Raw genomic sequence first — 22,539 nt, forward strand, 5'->3', positions numbered from 1 at the left:
AAGATTCAAAATTGTTTATATAACATTTATCATGTAAGTAAGGACAGAATATAACTTTGTCACTCAGCTGAAACAGTGGTATGGAGATTTGTTTTTTTTTTTTTTTGCCTTCATATTATTTTTACTCCAACTCAAAAGTGAGGCCAGGTTTGAGGCATTGAATACTTACATTTATTTTATTTAATTTGTTTTGAGACAGCGTCTCACTATGTAGCCTTAGCTAGCCTCGAACTCACAGAGATCTGCCTGCTTCTGCCTCTCAACTGCTAAGATTAAAGGCCAACACCGCCATGCCAAGCTAATATTTGACTTATGGATGCCCTGAAAAGATAGAATGCTTGCCTGGCTCAGGACTCAGGGGAATGTCTCCGCACTCTGTCCCCTTTCAAGAAGCATCTGGCTTCAGCACAGCCTGGAAATGATCCCTGAGATGTGTGTGCAATGTGTTTTTCTTCTTTGTATATATGTGCTCATGTTATATACATACGTGCACACCTCAGGGTCTGTGCCGTAGGTTACACTTTCCCTGCTACACAGTCCGAGTATATGAAGTGTGCTCCTCGGAGGGTGTTTGTTCAGTCCTTTGATGTCCACTAAGTTCTGTGTTTTCCAGCTGCAATATAAATCTGCAGCACACATGTCATTAGGCAAGAGCCGTCCATCTGTCTCCAGGGGAACATGGATGTGGGTAAATGACACAGGCAGCCTGATGTTGGTGCCATTGGCCTTGCTCTAAGTGGCGAGCAATTTGTGAGTAGTCATTCAGTTATCAAAATTCTCTTCTTCATAGCTTTAGGTGTTACCTGGTAGTAAGGGTAATTCTGAATCCATAACTTTCTTCCAGGAATGAATGCTCACGTCGCCAGCAGCATGTTTAGTGCTCCGCATCATAATCTCTAGGACCCCTGAGGTCTTTCTCATGTGGAAGGTGTAATTCTAAAGTCCCCAATCCTTCTTCTTCTTCTTCTTCTTCTTCTTCTTCTTCTTCTTCTTCTTCTTCTTATTCTTATTCTTATTCTTATTCTTATTCTTCTCCTTCTTCTCTGACTCTGTCTCTGTGTGTGTGTGTGTGTGTGTGTGCGCACGCACGCGTGTGTGCATGTGTGTGTATGTTCTAAGAAACCTGTGACTATCCAAAATTCTGAAAGATTCTTGTACAAGTTTTCTTGTAAAGTTTTATGTTCGGTTTTACATTGGAGTCTGTGATTCATTAGAATCAGGAGGTGAGTCCTCCTGCTGTACTCTTCTCGATCGGCTATCCTAGGTCCTTTGCTTTCTGTATAAACTTGAGAGTTAATTTTATAATCATGTTAAAACCCCTGTTGGAATTTTAGTGAAAACGTCATTGAATCTGTAGATCATTTTTGGGAAGACTTGCATATTAACAATATTGTGTTCTTCAATCTAAGAACATGAAACACCTTTCCATTTACTTATGTGCACTACCTTTTAAAAACTCAGCAATACTTTTATAGTTTCGTCCGATGTCTTGCTAAGTCAGACCACAGTATCCTGCATGGCTGGTGTTACAGGGAGCTGACTAGTGGAGCTGACTAATTGCTTCTTACCTCTTGCTGCTTCTTACTTCTGTGCTGCTGATCGTCTTGGGTGAACCACTACTTCGCACTTCTTGCTGTCCCTCTCCCAGGAGTCAGTGGGAATGCTACCCTTATCTTCACGTCTGCCCTGGATTCAACCCAGCAGACTGTTTGCTTTCTAGATGGACTGCCCACCCCGATGATCTATCCTTTCTCACCCACCTGCTTCATGGAACTGATATTCAAAATGTATTATGACCCCGGCACAGCTACTGCCCTGGGCAGTGCCCGTCCTTGAGCCTGATAGAAAGGCTTGGAATGCAAGGACCCAGCTTACTGCAGGTAGCACCCTTCGTGTACTCTGTATAGAAAGACCTGATAGTCAGGGCTGGAGCTGGTGTAGGCATCACCCTGCATGGAAAGGCAAGGGCACCTCGACCTTAGATCTACACAGAGTTCAAAGTAAGCATGGCTTATGACTTAGGGAGCCCCTACTCATCTGAGGACTTCCCAGGACACTGAAGTAACTGGAGTTGGAGAGCATAAGTGGGAAGGCCCATGCCTGAGGCTGCGTAGGCCCCTGTGCAGCCCCTCAGATGGGCCAAGGCCTATGGTAAAGAAGACAGACCTGACCTCTGAGCACACAGCCCCATATGGACCCACCACATTGCTCTGGGCCCTAAATATCTCTTTCAGGTGCCTATACATGTCCACGCTCATCCTGGTTTTGCTGTCTCCCTCGCACTAGTCAGCACCTCCATGGTTCTCTTCCATTCTCTAACCCTGCCCCCATCCACCCATCAGATGTCGCCTTTGTTTTGCGTGGAGTCTTCAGGTATCTGTAATTCACAGAGAAGGCCCCTTGCCAAGTTGTGCTAGGTACTCTGTACCAATTTATTTCAGTTTGGACTGGCAATTTAAAATAACAAGCTGGGTAGTGGTGGTGCACGCCTTTAATCCCAGCACTCGAGAGGCAGCGGCAGGTGGAGCTCTGTGAGTTCGAGGCCAGCCTGGTCTCCAAAGTGAGTCCGGGACAGCCAGGGCTGTTACACAGAGAAACCCTATCTCAAAAACAAAAACAAAAACAAAAACAAAAACAAACCACAAAAACAAGAACAAAACACAACAACAACAAAACCAACCAAAATAAATAAATAAAATAACACTGGAAGTAGACAGTTAAGGACAACCAATAGAGAGGAGATACTATTTACAAATCATATATTGGACGAAGGCCTAATAGACATACAAAGAACTCTTGTAACTCAAACCACCAAACCAGCCCAATCAAAAGACATCAAAGGACCAACTTGCCACTTCTCAAAGACAATATGTAGGTGAACAAGCACAGCATAAGATTCATAACATGAGACGTCACCAGGGAAGCGCAAGCCAGGGTCACAAGGAAGTAGTGCCTCATACCAACTGTCTAGAATAAAAATGGAACTGAGCAAGTCTGGCCAAGCATGTGGAGACGTTGTAGCCCTGTGTACTGTGGAGAGTCTGTAAGTCGTGCAGATGTGTAGAGTGAGGCCCTATTATGAGATCCCTCAAAGCATAGATTTACACAGCTCCAGCAGTTCTGGTCCCGTGCATTTAACATACACGTTCAAGCAAATTCTTCGGAGTTAAATGCTCAGAGTATCTATATTCACAGTGATCATAAATGGAAAGACCCAGGATTTGTTTTTTGGTGAAAGATCAATACAATGTGGTCCATTTATATACTTGCATAGCATTCAGCCATAACACAGAATGAAGAGGCAACCACACTGCAGTGTGAACGAACCGTGGAAGCATCCTGTCTTGTGACAGCAGTTAGGGGCACCATTATTCATGTTTCTCTACATTAGGATGAAAATGCTCATTGCAAGTCAGCCCACATAGGTAGAACACAGGCCAGCAGCCTCCAGCACCAAGGGAAGGACCACAGGAGGAAAACGCACATGAGGGAAGAGCTTCCCTTTGAACAGGTAGAGTCTTCAGACCAAGAAGAGATGTGCAGTGCTATGACTGGCAAATGAAGGAGGATGCTCACTTTTATTTTATTTTTTTAAATTAATTTATTTATGCCGGGCCTGGCGGCACAGGCCTTTAATCCCAGTACTCAGGAGCCAGAGGCAGGTGGATTGCTGTGAGTTCAAGGCCAGCCTGGGCTACAAAGTGAGTCTAGAACAGCCAAGGCTACACAGAGAGACCCTGTCTTGAAAAACAAAAAAAAATTATTTATTTATTCACTTTATATCCCGGTCATAGCCCCTTCCCTCCTCTCCTCCCAGTCCCATCTTCATTTCTGCACCCCTTTCCCCTATTCCTCAGAAAAGGGGAGCCCCCCTACCCACCCACCCCAGCTCATCAAGTCACGCCAGGACTGAGTTCGTCCTCTTCCAAGGCCACAGGGGAAGAGATGCTCACTTTTAAGTGTCTGATTTTATTGTGTGAGGTACATCTCACTTTAAAAAGGAACAAACAAACAAACACAAAACAAAACAAACAAAAGGAACAAACGGCTCCTGAGGTTGTTACTGCCAGACACTATTAGAATTTGGGTCGCTGGACAACCCCTCCAAACCAGAGGGGCCTCTAATCCTGACATTTCTTGAGACCCCAGAAAGTGTTAACCTGCTGAATCAGGTGGCTGCTTTTGTAGTTCTGCAAATAAGGGGTCTTTTTGCTTTCCTGGCCTTTCCAACATTGGATATACTCTGGCTGCTGCCATCTCTTCTAGAGGTTTAGTGTGTGTGGGTAACGCCGAGGGTGAGGAATCAGGAATGTTCATTCTGTGACACAATTAAGAGGGCAGAAGAGGGAGGAGACCTAGGAAGTTGGATGAAGGCACGTTGAGGGCTCCCTCTTTAGGCAGGTGGATGAGGCCAGGTGAAGCTGCCTTTGGGTGAGCAGGTTTCCTGAGCTATGTGAAATGGTGGGCAAAGAGCCCTCTTAGCTCCCCAGATGCTGGAGCTCTGGAGGCCTTGACTTTGGGACCTTATCTGTGCTGTTTGTCAGCTCCTGGATTCCTCTTCTAGGCTTTTGGACTCTCAGGACTAGTTTGAACTGAAATTCATTGTCCTAGGAACCAAAAAGGCTAACTAACCTGTTTGGATTGCACAAGGGGTCAGGAAGCTGTCACCATTCTAGTCTGGGAACTTGTATTTTTCCTGTAGTATTTTAGGTTTGGCTTAGGTACTGGGAGACTCTGAAGGAAGTTAGACAAAAGCATATTTTCCACACATATTCTTGCCCAGACAGCCCTAGCTAGGCATCCTTCCTTCTCTAGAAACCTGGCCAGAGGATGTGAGGAATGCACCAGAGTCACATAGTCAGTAGCTATAACCTTCACCCTTACTTTCTCCATTTTCCTCCAAATAACAGGTTGTAGCTTACTAGTGCGTCTTCTCAGTTACTTGATACACATCTTCAAGAAGGAGTGATTGCTAATTTTTATAAGCATTTTCTCTGTCTGAGCAGGAGCTTCAGTGTTCCTAGTGAGGTCACCACAGAGAATGGTTTCTTCCTTGTGTGTGGCCAATGGCTCCTGGTGAGACCCTTTGTGAATAAAGCCTTCTTCCCACAGGAGGCTTCCCATGGGGGCTGAGAAATCAAATCCTTCCAAACGGCACCGGGACCGCCTCAATACAGAGCTGGACCACCTGGCCAGCCTGCTGCCATTTTCACCCGACATCATCTCCAAGCTGGACAAGCTTTCTGTCCTGCGACTCAGCGTTAGTTACCTCAGGGTGAAGAGTTTCTTCCAAGGTAGGACTCTTCTTCATTTGTGCCCTTTGTGTCCATCTGAGCCTAAGTCTCACTTGCGCCACCTGTGTCTGCTTGAGGTGACCTGGGTCCTCCTGGTCTATCTGGGTTTCTCCTGTGCTCTGTTGGGTCTTACTTGGGTCTACCAGATCCAGATGGATCAGACTTGGGCCCAGCTGGGATCAGACACGTGCAGAATTGTGTTATGCCACCACGCAACCCTTCCTGCCCGTGCCCATCTCATCTAGATGGAAAGACCTGGGTTGTGGGCTGACAGGCCTGTGGGATTTCTTTGGCTCCAGGTTAACAGTGATGCTCTTGTTTCAGGGTTTCTACCCACATTACTAGGATGATGCTGGGCTCTCCAAGTGCCTAGAGAGCCAAGACAGCCCTGGGGGTGGGGGAACTCCAGGGAATAAGAGGGCCATGCCCAGAGCCTGGATGACTGGTGGGGTGGGTCAGGGTTTCAGGGGTCTCTTCTGAGAGAGAGAGAGAGAGAGAGAGAGAGAGAGAGAGAGAGAGAGAGAGAGAGAGAGGGAGGGAGATTGCCACAGGCAAGAGGCTTTGCTGCCATGGCCATCACAAGGGTGTCTCCAGAAAAGCTTTGTGTGCTGTGCCAGCCACGCTGATCTCCCACCAACATGTTCTAGCAAAGTCTTTTTGCCCTTTACAACTTGTCAAGCCCTGTGTCGAGGACTCCAGAGGCTCCCTACAACATGAAGTGCCAATCCACCAGTTTAGGGATATCCTGTGTCTTTCTATTAGCTGCAGGGAATCCTCGAGGGTAGCAGGGTTCTGGGCTTTCTGCCATGCTGTGGCTTTTGCCCTATGGAAGAATGATTGGAAGAATGCCTGTGAAAGATTGGGGTGGTGGTCAGAGATGGACCCCTTCTCTGTGTTCGCCATGGCTTCTACCACTGTCTCAATTGAGACTGATCCTGTCCGTGTCCTGCCACATCATCTTATTTCCTTAGATGTCCAGGTTTTGGTTTCCTTCGGACCTTGGATATCTGAAGGGCCGATGAAGACATAGGGCTTAAAGACATAGGGCTGTGCAGCTTCTGCCTTGTGTGGCAGCTGAAGGTGACAGGCTTAAAGAGATCTGAAGCCCAAAGGGCATGGTTTCCAGTTGCTTGTTGCTCAGGTTAGTTTCTGTGTCTAGCATGGTTATGTATTCTGATGGAGTGGGGTGCACTGCTGAGCTTTGATAGCCCCTCTCAGTGTCCTGTTAGCAAGAACGGCCTTTCTTGGCATGTGGGTGCTCTCGGTGGAGCTCTGGTGATGGTTCACATTCCAGTATCAGGAGGATGCCAAGTGGAAGTTCTGCATGGCACCTGATATCTGATTGTCTTGACAGCTGCCTGAGGTCTTCCACAGACACCCCTGGGTCCTGGCTAGTCCAGGCCTCCTCAAAGTGAATGTTGAACACCATAATCACAGTGGAGCTGTAACAACACATTTTCACTTCACTCTAGGTTTTCCAGTTTTATATACAATATATTGTTTTTTTATGAATTTTCCTCTACCCTGGGGATCCTTTGCATAGAACTCTTATCTACCCTGTGGACCAAGACTGGAGATGCCTGTTGAGCAAGTCTCTCTCAGTCTGCTGCATTCAGAGATTTTTTTTCCCCTTCTGAGATTTGAGTGATTTTCCAGGTCATTAGGGTGGGAAGAAATTGAGGTCACCTTTCTAAACATGCTGTGTCATCCTGGTTTTGTATGGGTGTGGGAAGCTGGGAGAAAACTGAGTTTGTGTACTACAAAGTGCCTAAAAGTGAGAAGTGTGACTAAGTCAAGCCCAGCGCCCATGGGGACCTGTTATCAAACCTCAAGGGAAGCGTGTAAATCTAAGCACTCAGCTCAGACTGGGGCTGCCCTGGGTAGAGAAGAAGCTCCTTTCTTTTCTATTCTTGCACTGACATGGCCACACATATGCACGTATTGACCTTGGGGCAGAGATGAAGAGTGGTCTAGTTTCCTTTGGTTGCTGTGGTAAAATACTCTGATGTAAGTAACTTGGGACAGGAAAGGGTTTACTCATCATAATTCAGGTCATGGTCCATTGTCATTGAAGGAAGCTCAAGGCAGGAATTTGATGGTACGCCTGCTTATTAATTTCCACACAACTTTACCTTCAACCAAGGGACTCATTTTACAGCCAAAGAGGCATGGCAGAATTCATGGAGGATGCTCCTTTCTGGCTGGCTTGAAGACTGGTTTATACTCAGATAGCTTTCTGATGCACTTCAGGGTTATCAGCCCAGCAATAGGACCTCTCACTGTGGGCTTGCCATACAGTTAACAATTATGAAAATTTCTCACAGCTATGCCCACTGGCCAACTTGAGAATTGAGGCTTTCCTCTCAGATGACTCTAGGCTCTGTTAAGGTGACAGGTAAAGCTAACTAGGACAAGGAACAAGACCAGGCCACTTCTTCACTGGATAGGCTCAGATGCACCCAGCCAGGCCTAAAGCTTGTTGGCCCAGAGAAGATCTGCTCCTGAAGTTTCTGGGCAGTTCCGAAAATCTGTCCAGGAGTCTCTGTAAATAACCCAGTTGTTAACTTGCAAGTGAAGTGGTTTACACAGTTTGCCACTATTTTCACAGTTCTTTAATGTGGAATGCAGACTTGTGGCTCACCTGGCCATATCACTGCAGTCTGAGGACCCCGGTGTGTTGAAATTAAGTGACTCCTCAGTGTCCACAGACTTCTTGAGAGTGCTGTGGCTTCTGGGGGTAAGATTTTAAATTTCTTTACTATACATATTTTCCACCAAGAGTTCTGAATGTTCTGATTCCCCTTAAGGCTATATGTTAGAGAAGACATTTAAAAAATTTTCCTGAACTCATTTTCAACTGTGTGGTTAAGAAAAAAAGGTGGCTGGGCATAGTGGTGCACGCCTTTAATCCCAGCACTCGGGAGGCTGAGGCAGGTGGATTGCTGTGAGTTCGAGGCCAGCCTGGTCTACAGTGCGAGTCCAGGACAGCCAAGGCTAACACAGAGAGACCCTGTCTCAAAAAACAAAAAAAGAAAAAAGAAAAAAAGGGTGACTCTACAAAAATTGAATTTTAGTTTATGCTTGTTGACCCAAATAGATGAAATAATTTCATTAAAACTACTATAAAACATCACCTCTGAAAAGAGTGTGAGCTATAAACTCCAATCTCAGAGGGTGGCATTGGCCTGAGAATCTGCTCTTGGAATTGCCTTGGGTTGCCTTTAATGGGTTGTTAAAAGGCAGTGGGTTGTTTTAATTTTATTTGGTCTTTGTGTGTAGCAAGGCCTTGCTTTTTCAGAGCTCTACTTCCACTTCCACTCTCTTCTGCGGGTAACACACGTCAGGTGTGGGATTTTCCACATTCATAAATGTTGCTATCCACAAAAGGGGAAATTTGGGTGATGAAAAAAGTTTGGGGGTTGTTTAGAAGAGACTGCTATGTCCCGTTACAGGGCAAGGAGCAGCGTTTGGTCCTCCCATGCTTGCCCTAGGTTGCACCCTTGGCTGTATAGCACTGAGCATTAACTAGGAAAGTCTAAGAAACTGTGGCTCCAGTAGTTCAGTTCAGAAGCATCATAGGCTGGCTTGCTCCATATCTCCTCAGGAACTCCCTGCTGTCACCAGGCAGCTCTACTGGGGTAGAGAGTAGCAGGTATTGATGCTAAAGACTATGCTCAGGCCTGACCCATGGACAGCATCTACCCAAGGAGTCGATAGGATGGGAGCATCCATCAGGCAAGCAAATGTGCACTTTTGTGGAGAGCCCCGTCCAGGGAGAGAAGACAGTCCTAAAGACTAAAACAAATAATAAAAAGAGGCACAGAGGTCTAGCATTATCTTTCATAAAAACCTAGACATTTTTCATGCCTATGTTTCTGTTGCTGCTGCTGCTGCTGCTGCTGCTGCTGCTGCTGCTGCTGCTGCTGTTTCCCTAGTCTGGACTCACCTTGGATGGTGTCTGGTGTACATTTGTTTTGTTCCCAACCTGCCACACATGCCCACATGCTTCTGGATGTCCTAGAGTTTCTTCCCAAGGTCAGTCTTAGCCCCCATGTTCACTTGAGATGAACAGGCTCTTCTGCTTCATTCTAACCCCCAGATGGACAAATACAGACACACCATGATATCACTAGGTGGGACCTGGGACCCAGAACTTGAGGAACACAACTTCCATTAGCATGTAAAAAATCAGATGTTCCTTGAGAGCATTAATGATTTTGGAGACTCAGGACCGATGTGTACAATTATTAAACTGTACCACTTTTCCATTTTCACCACAAAGGATTATGCTTTTCATGATGGTCTTGATTATGGGTTAAATGTTTATATCCTCCCAAAATTCTGAAGCCCAAATCTGCTGTGTGATGACTTTTGAAGATGGGACCTCTAAGAAATCAAAGTTAAAGAGGATCCCAAGGTGTGGCTGTGATCTTTCAGGGTTATTGCTCTTATAAGAGTAACACAAGAATCTTTCTGAACACATACCCAGAGTAGCCACTCATTTGAGGGCACAGCAAGGTATGCGTTTATAAACCAGAAAGCCCCCCCCCCCCACCACCACAGGAACCCAAATTGGCTGTAATCGTGACAATGACCAGCCTCCTGTACTGTGAAATGATAAATGGTCCAACTTTCCCAGCCAATGGTATTTTGCTATAAGGAGCCTTATCTGACTGAATATTGAGAAGCGGGGTACCATTCAGACAAACACTGAGATATGTGAAGGAAGCTTTGGAATTGAGTGATGGAGGACACAGAAGCCTTAAGGTGTGTGCTGAGAAAAGCCAACTGGCTATGGGGTCTATTTGTTGTAATATGATTTTTTTAAAAACTAAGTTTATTTATTTATTTACTTTACATCCCAATCATAACGCCCTCCCTCCTTCCTCATGGTCCCACTCTCCCACACTCTTCCCTCTGTATCCCTTTCTCTTCTCCTCAAAAAGAGAACCCCTCTCCCTTACCAACCCACCCCAGCACATCAAGTCGCATTAGGACTGAGTGCAGCCTCTTCCACTGAGGGCGGGCAAGGCAGCCTCACCAGGGAGAAGTGATAAAAAAAAGTAGGCAATAGAGTCCATGTCAGAGAAAGCCCCTGTTCCACTTGCTAGGGGACCCACATGAAGACTAAGCTGTCCATCAGCTACATCTGTGTAGAGCGTTAGGTCCAGACCGAGCATGGTCCTTGAGTGTCCTTAAGCCCCCTGGGCATCGGTTAGTTGACTCTGTTGATCTTCTTGTGAAGTTCTTGTCCCCTCTGGGCTCTTCTATCCTTCCCCCTACTTTTCCACCAGGCTCCTCATGCTGGGCCTAAAGATTTTGGCTATGAGTCTCAGCATTTGTTTCAATTGGCTGCTGGGTGGAGCCTCTCAGAGGACAGCTACGTAATATGATCATTAAAGGTGATTCTAGAATGTGAAAGAAGGAAAGAAAGAAAGAAAGAAAGAAAGAAAGAAAGAAAGAAAGAAAAAGAGTGTTGTAGAACAGGCTCTTGATGTCTCAGATAATATATGTTATATTGAACAAAGGTTAGTAGAAATGTGAGTGTTAATAAGTTAATCTGTTAAGGACTCAGCAGGCACAAAGAGCTGATATTGGAAACCAGAGGAAATAGAATCCTTATTCATAAGATGGCAAAAATGCAGCCCGACCGTGCCCTAGTGTTTTGTCAAGAATAGAGCTTGCGAAAAGATGAGGCCAGACATTCAGTGGAAGAGGTCCCTCAGCAGACCACTGGAGGTGCTCCCTGAGGCTTTTCCTTACTGCTTATACTAAAATATGTGGAGGGATAAATTGAAGAAACTGAGAGAAAAGGAGCCAGAACTTAAAGAGTTGAAAAATCCTTGGCCTGCCCATCTTGCAACAAAGGAGAGAGGGTACAGATGGACAACCGCTTGTTAAGGAAGCTGTGTGGTGTGGACGTGAGTTTAATCAGCCACCACAGAAGGAGGAAGAGAGCAGGGATATATACCAGCAGCTACTTCGATCTCAACAAAGGGAGACGGGACAATAAAGGAGTGATTCCACACTCCGCATTCGCCATCAACACGGGCCAGTGTGACCCTGGAGAGGGTCAGAAGAGAGAGTCTACGGGGGCTGTGGGCCAAGGATGCCCATCCAGAGCCTTGAGCCCAAGATAACTTCTCAACTCAAAGAGGTAGTTGGATTTGCCTTACTAGGTTTTAGCTTTTCATAGCATCAACGCCTTTCTTTCTTTTCTTCTCCCCCTTTTGAAGCTGGAGTCCCTCTTTTTGGGCTCTCTGCCATTGTTTTTCAGATGTACACACATGGTTTGAGCCACAAGAGGAATCTGCTAAGGGGGCCTATCATATCCGATTGTCTCTCCACATGAGTAGATGATGCTGAGACGAGACTTTAGGGCCTAAACACTTCAGATCAAATAGCTTTCCAAATCATATTGTTAGGGTATAAAAAGATCACCCTTATTGTTTTATGAACAGATTTTATTTTCATTGATTTCAAAAGATCAACTCAACCAATTAGAGACAGCCTCGATCAGTTACTCTCTCCCTCCCTCTCTCCTGTCCCTGGATTCTTTCCCAGGACATAAAGGACTGAGGTTCAGTCTCCCTTCTTGTTTCCCCAACAGATCTTCTCTGTATATGGTCCTCCTTCTGCCTCTGGGAGGGTCTGGGACAGCCTAGAGCCTTGCTGGTCACTTTTAGGCAGGGTGTATTAGTATTTCTATCCTGTTGTTTAAGCAGGCTGGATTGAACATTTGTACAAGTATAAGACCGTTAAAACATAACATGCCTCACTAGACGTGTTAGTGCACACCTGTAATCCCAACACTCTGGGAGGCAGAGGCAGACGGATCTCTGTGAGTTTGAGGCCAACTTGGTCTACAAAGTGAGTCCAGGACAGCCAAGGCTACACAGTGAAACCCTGACTCAAAAACAACAACAAAGAACCCTCAAACAAACAAGCAAAATAAAACCAAACCAAAAACAAACAAACAAACAAACAAAAACCAAACCAAACCAAACCAAACCAAAACAAAAAACCATAACATGCATCTCTAGTGAGCAAGCCTCAGGAAGGAGGCTAGACCCTAATCACACTTCTCTACTGGGGTTCCTAGTCCCCTCAGTAGGAGTAGCAAGGGGAGAAGAAAGAAGGCCAAGAACTGTCCCATATGGCTGGCATGGTTGGCATGGCTGTGAGCTGGTACAGCAAGCAGGCATGAGATCCTAGGGGACCCTGGGATGTCACTGGGTGTCCTAAGAGATGACCACACTCTGGAGGTGAACACAGGTGAACATTCCCCTAGAACTGGTACCATGTAGCTTTCCTTGCCACAGGTGGCAGATCCCCCATTGATATTGTCTGCCTTCATGTCTCCCTTTACGCAGGACTTAGGCCACATCATCAAAGGCTAGTAAATAGAAACATGGTCTACTTGGTCCACACGAATTAATGCACCTTTGACCTACTAGCTAAATAGTTCTTTCTATGTGAGGCTTGTTGCCTGAAAGAAGCCCTCAAATCAGAGAAAAAAAGCAGCAGCCTTTAGTGCCACCCTGGCCCCAGAAGGCCCAGTAGTCTCACAGAGTCCTTCTAAAGCACCTCTGGCTGGACACAAGGGGAGAAGAAAGCCTACTCTCTCAGGTCATGGGTAGAGATAGACTTAGAGCATGCCCCTCTTGTTATTAAGAAAAAAAATGTCCCAGATTGTTCAATTTTACCAATAAAGACCTAGGGGCCAGATGCTGGGATGAAAGCCTACTAGCTTAGAGAGGTAGAGAAAACACCCAGCTGACCATACTATTTAGCTCATGTGCCAGTGGGAAAAAACCTTTCTTACTCAACTCACATCTCAGATGAAAAAAGCCAAAAGGCCAAAACCTTGCTAGCTTAGCTGACAGCCCAAGAGGAAAAGGCTTGCTAGCTCACCCAACAGGTCAGGAGGAAAAGCCAAAAACTAAAAGCCAAAGAGTCAAAGAGCTCTTCTTCTCCACACTGTTTTAAATACTCTTCTCCCAAAGTCTCTCCTCACTGCTTAATTCCTGTCAGATGGTTTCTTGCTCTACCTCTTGACCTAAGGTTAACTTTATCAAATTCTATGAACAGAAAGCTCTCAGGTTAAAAGTGTGTGTTAGGGATGAGCCACAAACAATAAACAGGTTTTTACAGTTTACAATCTCCAGGTTCACCGTGAGACCAAATAGCCTTTTACGCAAGTACCCCTTTACCATCCTTTGACTGTCAGTGTGGAGCCTAGGAATAGTTGTCATCAGTTGTCTTGAGGTCTCAAATTTATATGGAAAGAATTCATTTTAGCATTCTTTATAATGTGAGTGGGAAAAGGTGCCATCTGCATTCCTTTTTAATACTTGGAGTATACTGTGGGAAATCTACTTTTAAACAATCTTGTTAATTTTCAGTAGGCAATCAGTCTTCTCTTCTGTTGATGACAGCCACAAGTATAAGATAAAGTTATTTATTTTTGAGAAAAGGTCTTATTATGTCACCTTATCTGGCTAGAATTCAAAGTATTAGAACAGACTGTCCTTGAACTCACAGGGATCCACCTACCTCTGCCTCCCAAGTGTTCAGATTAAAGGTATGCACTACCACACTATCAAGATTTAGTGTTATAAAAATGAATTGATGAGTTATCAGAAACTTAAGTAACATTCTGAGACCAAAAATTAAGGAAAGCTAAGAACTCAAGAGATAACAGCATTAAATGAAACTGATACAGAAGAAAGAAAATTCCAGATGGAGTGTTTTGAGATGTAACAGAAATGAGAAACAAGAAAGTGGTGGCTATAGAGTAATTCAATAATTGACTAAAATGATGATATACAATAAAAACGAAAGAGAAATGAATGCATAAAGTATAATGGCACAGAATTAAAGAGGAGGCTTTGAGTTAGTTCTAAGGTTCTTGTATTATCCTCGGAGTTTATCTCCCCCGCCCCAAGACCGTTATTATTTTAGTGAAATCAGAGGTTACTCCTTGACCAGCTTTATACCCAAATAACCACACAGAGAGACCAGGATCTATTTAATTAGCCTATAGCACAATGCTGTGCAAGAATGACTCCGCCCCAAACCTCCATGCTAGCATAGTCTCCTGATGTTTCCCGGCCTCCTCCTCGTGTCTCCAGCCTCTCCTTCCTTCCCTCTCTCCTCTCCACTTTATACTTGCTTTCTACTCATCTCCCAGGTCCAGCTCATTCCTTCTGGTGCTCCCTGGTGCTCTCCACCTGCACTCCTCCTCTTCTCCCTGCTCTGTCTCCTTCCCTCTCTCTATCAGGATGTCCCACCCTATTCTCTGTTATTGCACAACATTGGCTAGTTGGTTTTTTATTGACAGCCCAGAGGACAAATGGTGACATGTTTACACAAGCTTGAAACCGGAGATACTTAGAATAAACACCACAGTGCCATGTCTGGATTGATGCAGGGAGTGGGGTGGAGAAATCAGCATTTGAATGAACAAGGGTGAACTGTACATAGTCGACAAGAACGTTATGCCAACAAATTTTCAAAAGAAAAAACAGAATAAGAAAATATAATAAAAAAAAAAGAGACAAGAAAGTAGGAAAGACTCAAATGAGTACAATAAATAGAAAGCACAAAAGTCCAAATATATCACTAATTGTAAGAAATATAAATGGACTAGCCATGCCAATTAAAAGGTATGTGAATTTTGATACGCTGTTTATAAACTGCCCATTTAAAGTCTAGTGGCTTAGAAAGAAAGAGCAAAAAGATGGAAAGACACAGTGAAGAAACTCTAATAGAGAGAAGACTTACATCTGAATCAATGTCCAAATTTTCCTTTGAAGTTAAAAAGCACTGGGGAGAGGAAGGGAATGAGTCACTACATAATTATTTAATGATTCATTTCACCAAATGAATAAAATAATTTAAAAATTGTGTGTTTCTAATAACTTTGAAATCTATAAAGCGAGCTGTAGAGGAATTTTAATTCAGAGAATTGGCTGCTCTGCCAAGAGATCACATCCAATGACCTTCTGGGTCTGTGTGATCATATTGGAATACAAACATGCCTTTACTCCAAGGAGACAGAGGCAAGCAGGTCTGAGTTCAAAACCAGCCTGTTTTAGAGCAAGTTTCAGGTAAAGAAAAGCTTAGGTTCAGGTGTGGTGGTACATGCCTTTAATTCCAAACAATGAAGGTAAAGTTAGTGTATGGAAGGAAGCACCCATGTTTTGAGAGTGATGTCTAATTGAGTTGCAAAAAAAAACAAAACAAAACAAAAAAAACAAAAAAAAAACTATAAAAGAAAAAAAAGTTTCTCCTCTGAACTAAATCTGTGGTGCTGAATTGGATATGGAGCTGTTGGTGTGAGTTGGTGCCTTTTAATATGTACAGATAGGCCAAGGATATCTCTCTCTCTCTCTCTCTCTCTCTCTCTCTCTCTCTCTCTCTCACACACACACACACACACACACACTTTGCGTTCAGATACTAACTCTGAATTCCATTCACCACTGGAAGGAGCCAGGGATTTGGGAACAGGGGAGACACAATATAAGCTAGAATTGTTTACACCAGAAAAAAAAAAAAGCAATGGAGGAATATCATGCAATATAGAAGACCAGCGAGGAGGCTCTACTGGCAAGATTTCAGCATTAAAATGCCTTACGGTAGTAATGGCCGATCGCTACATGGATAAAACAGGGTTCTGTCAGTGAACACTAACATCGACTAAATAGTGAACTAAACAGGGACAACACCTCTCTGTAATGCACTACTAGCTAATAAAGGTAGAGAAGACAAAGATAAAAGAGGCAAAGCTAAAAGTGGTCGTTCAGTGCCCTTTGAGCCATACTTGCCCTTTGAGCCTTATGGTTAAGGTGAACACGTGGGCCCCTCTCTCTACCCATCTTGGGATTGCTCCATCCAGATCTTAACTCAAAGGCCATTCCCTCAGATGGTTTGCCTAACCACAATTTTGACATCACCCTTCATCCCTAAGCTCCGGTAGAATTTATCTGACTCCCTGCTCTGTGTTTCTCCTTATGTTTGGCTTGTGTATGGTATCCCAGTCACAGCTGTACAAACTCAGGGATAGATAATGACAGATGCTGAAGGGGGAAGCAACTACAGGGACCAAGTGGGTATGTCTTTCAAGGACCTGTGTATCTGACATTAAGATACCAGGACGTTTTTACTAAATTCAGTTCTATAGCTATTGATCCCAATTATGGCAAAACCCTGATAGGAGCTAGTTACCCATAATGATCTATAATTTGTTTATGTGAATAAGCTGAAGACTCAGATGATTTTAAGGCGGGCAAGCCAGTTCTATGATGCTGTTATTTATGAGTGTTTGTGGTGTGTGTGGTGTGTGTGGTGTGGTGTGTGTGTGTGTGTGTGTGTGTGTGTGTGTGTGTGTGTGTCTGTGTGTGTCTGTGTGTGTGTTGCTGAGAACTGAACTTAAGGATAACCAAGTGCTCTATGTCTGAGTTTTCACCCTCCACTAACAGCTCATGGTTTACAAGTAGATTACAACACTATCTCTGACCTCTGAGCAGGGCACCCAGTCTGAGCTGTCAGGGTAGCAATTAGCTGTGAGCTGTAGGAGTTTGGTGAGTCTCATGAGGTGTCTTGTTTGTGTTGGCATTCACACCTGAGTATCATGATTTAGTAGATCTTTGATATTAAAATATTTTAAAACTGCAATTTTTGCTTTTGTTTTCTTTTACAAAACACTTCTTGAGTCCTCACTGACACCAGAGAACTTTCTCTTGCTATTGTTTGCTTAAACATTTCTTGATAAAACTTTGTAAGAATATCCAGTTTTGCTATACTGGAGGCTTCATATCAGGAAAAGAATATGGGTCTGTCCGCATTGTGCCCAAATCATGGTCTTCCCTCCCACAAAAAGCTAATTTAGGTTTCATCTTCTGTAGTGACAGGTTTTTGCAGGCAGGGTGGTGTTTCTTCTTTAAAAGACGTGTGGTTGGAACTACTACAGAGCCTGAGGGAGGAAGTGAACACCCTCAGCAAGTAGTTAGGAAGGGATGATGGACCAGTCCTCACTGGCTCAGAGGAAGTGCAGTTTTTGTGGTTCTTTGTGAACTGTTTGGAAGTGCGAAATCTTTAACGCATTTTTAAAAGCCTGGGAACTATATATCAAAGGCAGCAACTTGCTATAATATACAACTTGGACTGTGACCCAAATTTTTATGCCATGTTTGGGCGAGCGTTGTTTCATATTCCCTGGTGCCGTGTCTTGTTGAGGGACTGAGCAGTGAAAAGATTTTAAACGACAGGAGGTCATAGCCTAGCATGACCATAGTACAGGACCTGGGCAATGTGTCATCCTGAGTCTGCCTTGCTGCTTACTTGGGCCTTCTGTTCACAGTAGGCTGGGGGGCTGTAGACTGAGTTCTGACGGAGGCCTCTTCTTCCCAGCTGTAGTTCTGGGAATCTAAAGCCGATTGGCTTACTGAGATTCCAGCCAAACCCCTTTCTTGCCCAAGGGGGTACATGAGAGATTGTAAGTGTCCAGGAGGACAGTCCAGCTTGATACCAGGAGAGTCTGGTGAGTCTTGAGTGGTGGGCTCTCCCGTACCCCTTACTCTTATTTCCCGCCCCCTTGCTTCTCTTTCTTACCCTTTTGGTACCCTTCCTTCCTGCTCTGCCTGGGACCCACATCTCTATCTATTGACAATCTAAAATAAACTTTACTCAGCCTCATAAACATGCAGGAAACTTTAGCCAAAATTCTGGAACATCTCTGCTCCAGTTGGCTTGCTCAGCCCTTATCTCTGACTGTAGCAAGTCCAGGGGGGAAAGTAGAGGAATGCCTGGCCCACTGAATAGACACACCACTCTGGTGTAGGGATTGACATCACTAAGCTGAAAGGCAATTTTAGGCATTACAGCCTGACCCAGGAACAGAGATGGTTCAGTCTTCTTGCTTCTCCGCCACAAAGGACATTTGCCTGAATTGACCCCCAGCAGTTACTGGATTTTTGTGTGTCTAGCATCTGCAGATGGAGTCCTGCTTGCCTGCTGAGTTATGGAGAAAGGGAAACATGTTACTAGGAAGTTGGGTAGCCTGCACTACTTGCATTTCTGTGTGTAGCGATTTCAACCGTCTCTATGGTAACTCTTCAGATTCTTGCTGTTCCCAGTAAACTACTTCAAGGTTGCAGGAAATAGGAGAAGTGAAAGACTCGTTGGTTCCAGTTGATTGTGGCCAATTGGGGGCTCCTTGAAGTGCCCCTGAGAATCTTAAAAGTGAGTTTCCTGGGGGGTAGGGACCTACTGATCCTCCTTCACCTAAGGTAGTGAGGGAAGGACTAGGGCTGACAGGAAGCCATGGACTTCGGTTGAACTGGGCACAGGAACTGGGCTAATTTCTGAGTGATCGGTCCCAGCAGGTCCCTCTGCTTGTCAGTGGCCTCAGCACAGCAGAGAAACTTGCAGTGGTTGGTGCCTTGGAGAGTTAGCTTCCTGCTCACAGCCCTAGAAGCCAGGGAGGGGAAGGCCAACAGGCCCAGGGTCGGGATGGGGCATGAAGAAAGCAGAGGAAGTAGTGAGCGCTCACAGAGGTGCACGGATCACCTCTAGCTCTGCTTTGTGGGCCCCCAGTGACCTCCACAACTATTTTTTTTTGTAAATAATTTATTTATTCACTTTACACCCCCATCTCCTCTCGGTTCCACCATCCCTTCCTTTTCTCCCTCTCCTATTCCTCAGAAAAGGGGAGCTCCCCTATCCACCCACCCCAGCTCAGCAAGTCACATCAGACGGAGCAGTCCTCTTCCCCTGTGGCCTGGGAAAGGCAGCCCCGCCAGGGCAGGGGAGTGATCAGAGTCCGAGTCCGTGTCAGAGACAGCCCTCACTCCCCTTACTAGGGGACCCACATGAAGCCTGAGCTACATCTTCTGCTACATCTATGTAGGGGGCCTAGGCCCAGTTCATGCATGGTCCTTGGTTGGTGCTTCAGTCTCCACAAACCTCTCTGGGCCCTCATTAGCTGGTCTTCTTGTGGCGCTCCTGTCACCTCCAGGACCTTTTATCCATCTCCTTCCCCTCCCCCCACCCCGCTCCGCCCCGCATCCCCATTTTTCCATAAGACTCCCTATGCTTCGCCCAAGGGTTGGCTGTGAGTCTCCGCATCTTTTTGGATTCGCTGCTGTGTGTAGCCTCTCAGAGAACAGCTAAGCTACGCTTGACTCCTTTCTGTGTGCATTGCAGAGTATCGCTAATAGTGTCGGTGGCGGACCACTGACCTCCACAACTCGTGGCAAAGACACCCAGCTCTGGCTGACCAGCCACTCCAGGCAGGGAGTTACTGAACCCCACCTAGAGGTGAAACAATTCAAACCCCTCCCCTCCCGGCCCCACCCCCAGGCCCCGGCCACACCTCTATCCCTTTCCCTCGGGTCTAGGCCCCCAACCGATTTCCCCCCCGCGCCTACCGGGTGGGGCCCCATTCGCTCGCACGCGATCGCAGCCATCGCGTGACGCCTGTGGCCGCAGGAGGAAGCCAGAGGCGCCAAGCACGCGATGGGGGTGGCGGAGTCCCAGGAGCTGGACCTAGCGGCGCTTAGAGGCGGAGCTGGCTCTAGAGCTTGGGGTGGGGAAGATGTGGATTTGGCCAAAATCTGGTTGTGCTCAAGTGGTTCAGTTCCTCCAGCCCCATCCCACCCCGCCTCAGTGACTGAAGCGTACTGGCCCCTCAGACATCCTAACTTAAGTCCTCCACCATCAGGACGCTGTCCGCCGGGAATGAGCCCGGCTGGTACGGTGGTTTATACGGAATCCACACAGGCTGAACCTTGCTGTCCTGTAGGCTTCCTTACCCACCCCTCACGCCCAAGCGGGAGAGGACAGCAGCTCTTTCACTCTTGGCACCTTGTCCAGGGGTGTGGGATGACCTCCAAGAGCTCTAGCGCCCCCGCGTGGCTGCTAACCTCTCAGTACCCTATCTCCAGAGGGGAAGCCCAGCAGATCCCAGAAAATAGAAGCGATACAATGGAGCCCTCTGAGGCATCTAGAAGAGACACATCTGGAAACTCATGTATCAATGCCTCCCGTACAGGCGCAGACTAGGGAGATAAGCGGTGAAGACGGACTGGTGGGTCGGCTTCAAGGAGTCTGGCGTTGCCCCTTAGCTGCTTTTCTCAAGTTGTGTTAGCGACCCCTTTGGCAAACCTCTATATCCAAAAGTACTTACGTTATAATGCATACAGTAGCAAAGTAACAGTTATGAAGTAGCAACAATAATAATTTTACAATTGGCGGATCACCACAACACGAGGGACTGAATGAAAGGGTTGCAGCATTATGAAGGTTGAGAAACCACTGCCCTAGAGACACCAGGGCTCAAGTTTCCCAGGAGGGATCTGATATAAACCATGCGTGTCTTTCTGGGTCTTGTTACCTCACTCAGCATGATATATTCTAGCTCCATCCATTTGCCTGTAAACTTCATGGTGTTTTTGTTTTTAATAGCCGAGTAGTATCCCACTATGTAATTGTACCACAGTTTAGCCATTCTTTAGTTGAGAGACATCCCGGTTGTTTCCAGATTCTGGCTATTACAAATAAAATGGCTATGAACATAGTTGAGCGTAGTTGTCTTTTTTGTATGGTGGAGCATCTTTCGGCTATAGACCAGCAGTGGTATAGCTGGGTCTTGGTACCTTCTTTACTTAGTGCAGTGAACGCAAACCCAGCCTCACTAGGTGGGGAAGACAAAGGTGAGAAAGGACAGCTTCTGAGAAACGAAGAGAAAGAAACCAGGCTCCCAAGGATCATGTCACTGCCACTGGGGTCACAGCCTCCTGGGCTCCCCTGTGCAGGGTGGCCCTTTATCCCAGCAAACACACTTGCATGCAGGCAGAATTCTCTTAGGATTCCATGGACTTTCTGGGACTTTCTGCCAGCAGAAGCAACAGCTCTGGGTGAACCCAGAAGGGCTAAGTCTGAGGGCCAGGTGTGGGTTTGTTGGCAGGTGAGGCAGGGTGTTAAGCATTATCTGGGTCCCAGAGTAGTAGAGTTGCCCAGGAGCCTGGAGACCTATCAAGTTCCAAGGGTGCCTCAAATCTCTGCAAATGCTGTTAGCCTCAGCAAAGGAGGAGTTCAGTAGACTAGCTGGCAGTAGACTGGTACAAACTACTCAGAAAGGGAGGCATGGGGTCACAATGAGGCTCAGATTCTAGACAAGGGTTGCCAGACAGTACCACCACTCCTGGGCCAAGCCATGTGACACAAAAAATAATAGAACCTTGATTCAAATATTACTTTTATTTCTGAGTAGTATGCCCAGCCCAGCAAACCTATTCTTTTCAGCATGAAGTGGGCTGTGAACAAGCAATGTGAATACTTAATGCTGTGGTCCTCACCAATGGGACTTTTTCTCTGGGCTTGGGTCTCCCAGATAGTAGGGGCAGAGTCAGCTTGCCACAGACTAGAATCCAGCTTAGTGAGAGAACCTTGAGCTTTCCGTCCCAAAGCCACTAGCCCAGACTTCGATGGGGCTACCAGAGAGGTGGGCATCTTTATGGGCCCAGGAGCATTTATTTATTTATTTATTTTTTGGAATGGTGAGCACCGTCAGGGGACTTTCTTTACCTCCAGACAAGGGCGTTTGTCCTGCTCCCCTTTCAGAGGGTATGGGCAGACTCAGGGGCCTTGGCTTGCCTAGAAGCAGATGACAGACAGCCTTCCTTTCAAAGTGGGTAGTGTTGGGATCCACTGGTATTGGGTTTCTAGAGGTACTTGCAGCGGCCCCTGGAATCCTTGGCTCCTCCTGCCAATCAGGACCTCATGGAGATCCTGAACATTCCACATAGGACAAGAGCACAGCCCAGGATGGACATACAGCAGGAAAAAGGGGGCGGCGGGGGGGGGGGTGCAGGGAAGACAGGGAAACACAAGAAACTTGTGACTTAAAAGCCGATGGCAGGCCTAGCCTCTGAAAAGGGCTTATCTGTCTGTTCACTCTTCTCTGACAGCCTTGAAGGAGACGTGTGTATGGCGGGCTCCAGCCCTGTCACCCGAAGACCCCTCCCACAGAGAGTTCTCTGTGCAGGAAGGACGGCTGCTGCTGGAGGTATGTGCATACTCTGCTGCAACCTCACACAGCTATGTTTGTTTGTTTTTTTGTTTGTTTGTTGTGTGTGTGTGTGTGTGTGTGTGTGTGTGTGTGTGTGTGTGTGTGTGTGTATCCTGAGAAGAAGCTGAAAGGCACCAAAATGCCAGACTGGCCCGAGTCTGCTTAACC

General features: G+C 46.1%; 1 protein-coding gene across 6 annotated transcripts in view; it reads left to right on the forward strand.

Annotated features, from left to right (window-relative positions):
• Window positions 1-22,539, forward strand: part of AHRR (aryl hydrocarbon receptor repressor) — a 69,222-nt gene that overhangs the window by 11,089 nt on the left and 35,594 nt on the right. For 2 of the 6 annotated variants that reach the window (XM_084783019.1, XM_084783018.1), the window contains exons 3-4: window positions 5,113-5,294; window positions 22,271-22,368. In XM_084783019.1, coding sequence (XP_084639145.1) covers window positions 5,113-5,294; window positions 22,271-22,368 — 280 coding nt within the window. Of the gene's footprint in view, window positions 1-5,112; window positions 5,295-17,822; window positions 17,842-18,455; window positions 18,543-22,270; window positions 22,369-22,539 lie in introns of those variants that run through there. The other 4 variants (XM_084783023.1, XM_084783021.1, XM_084783020.1 and 1 more) reach the window with 4 other exon arrangements.

This window comes from Acomys minous (genome assembly GCF_964271855.1).
Source record: "Acomys minous genome assembly, chromosome: 5".
NCBI lineage: Eukaryota > Metazoa > Chordata > Mammalia > Rodentia > Muridae > Acomys > Acomys minous.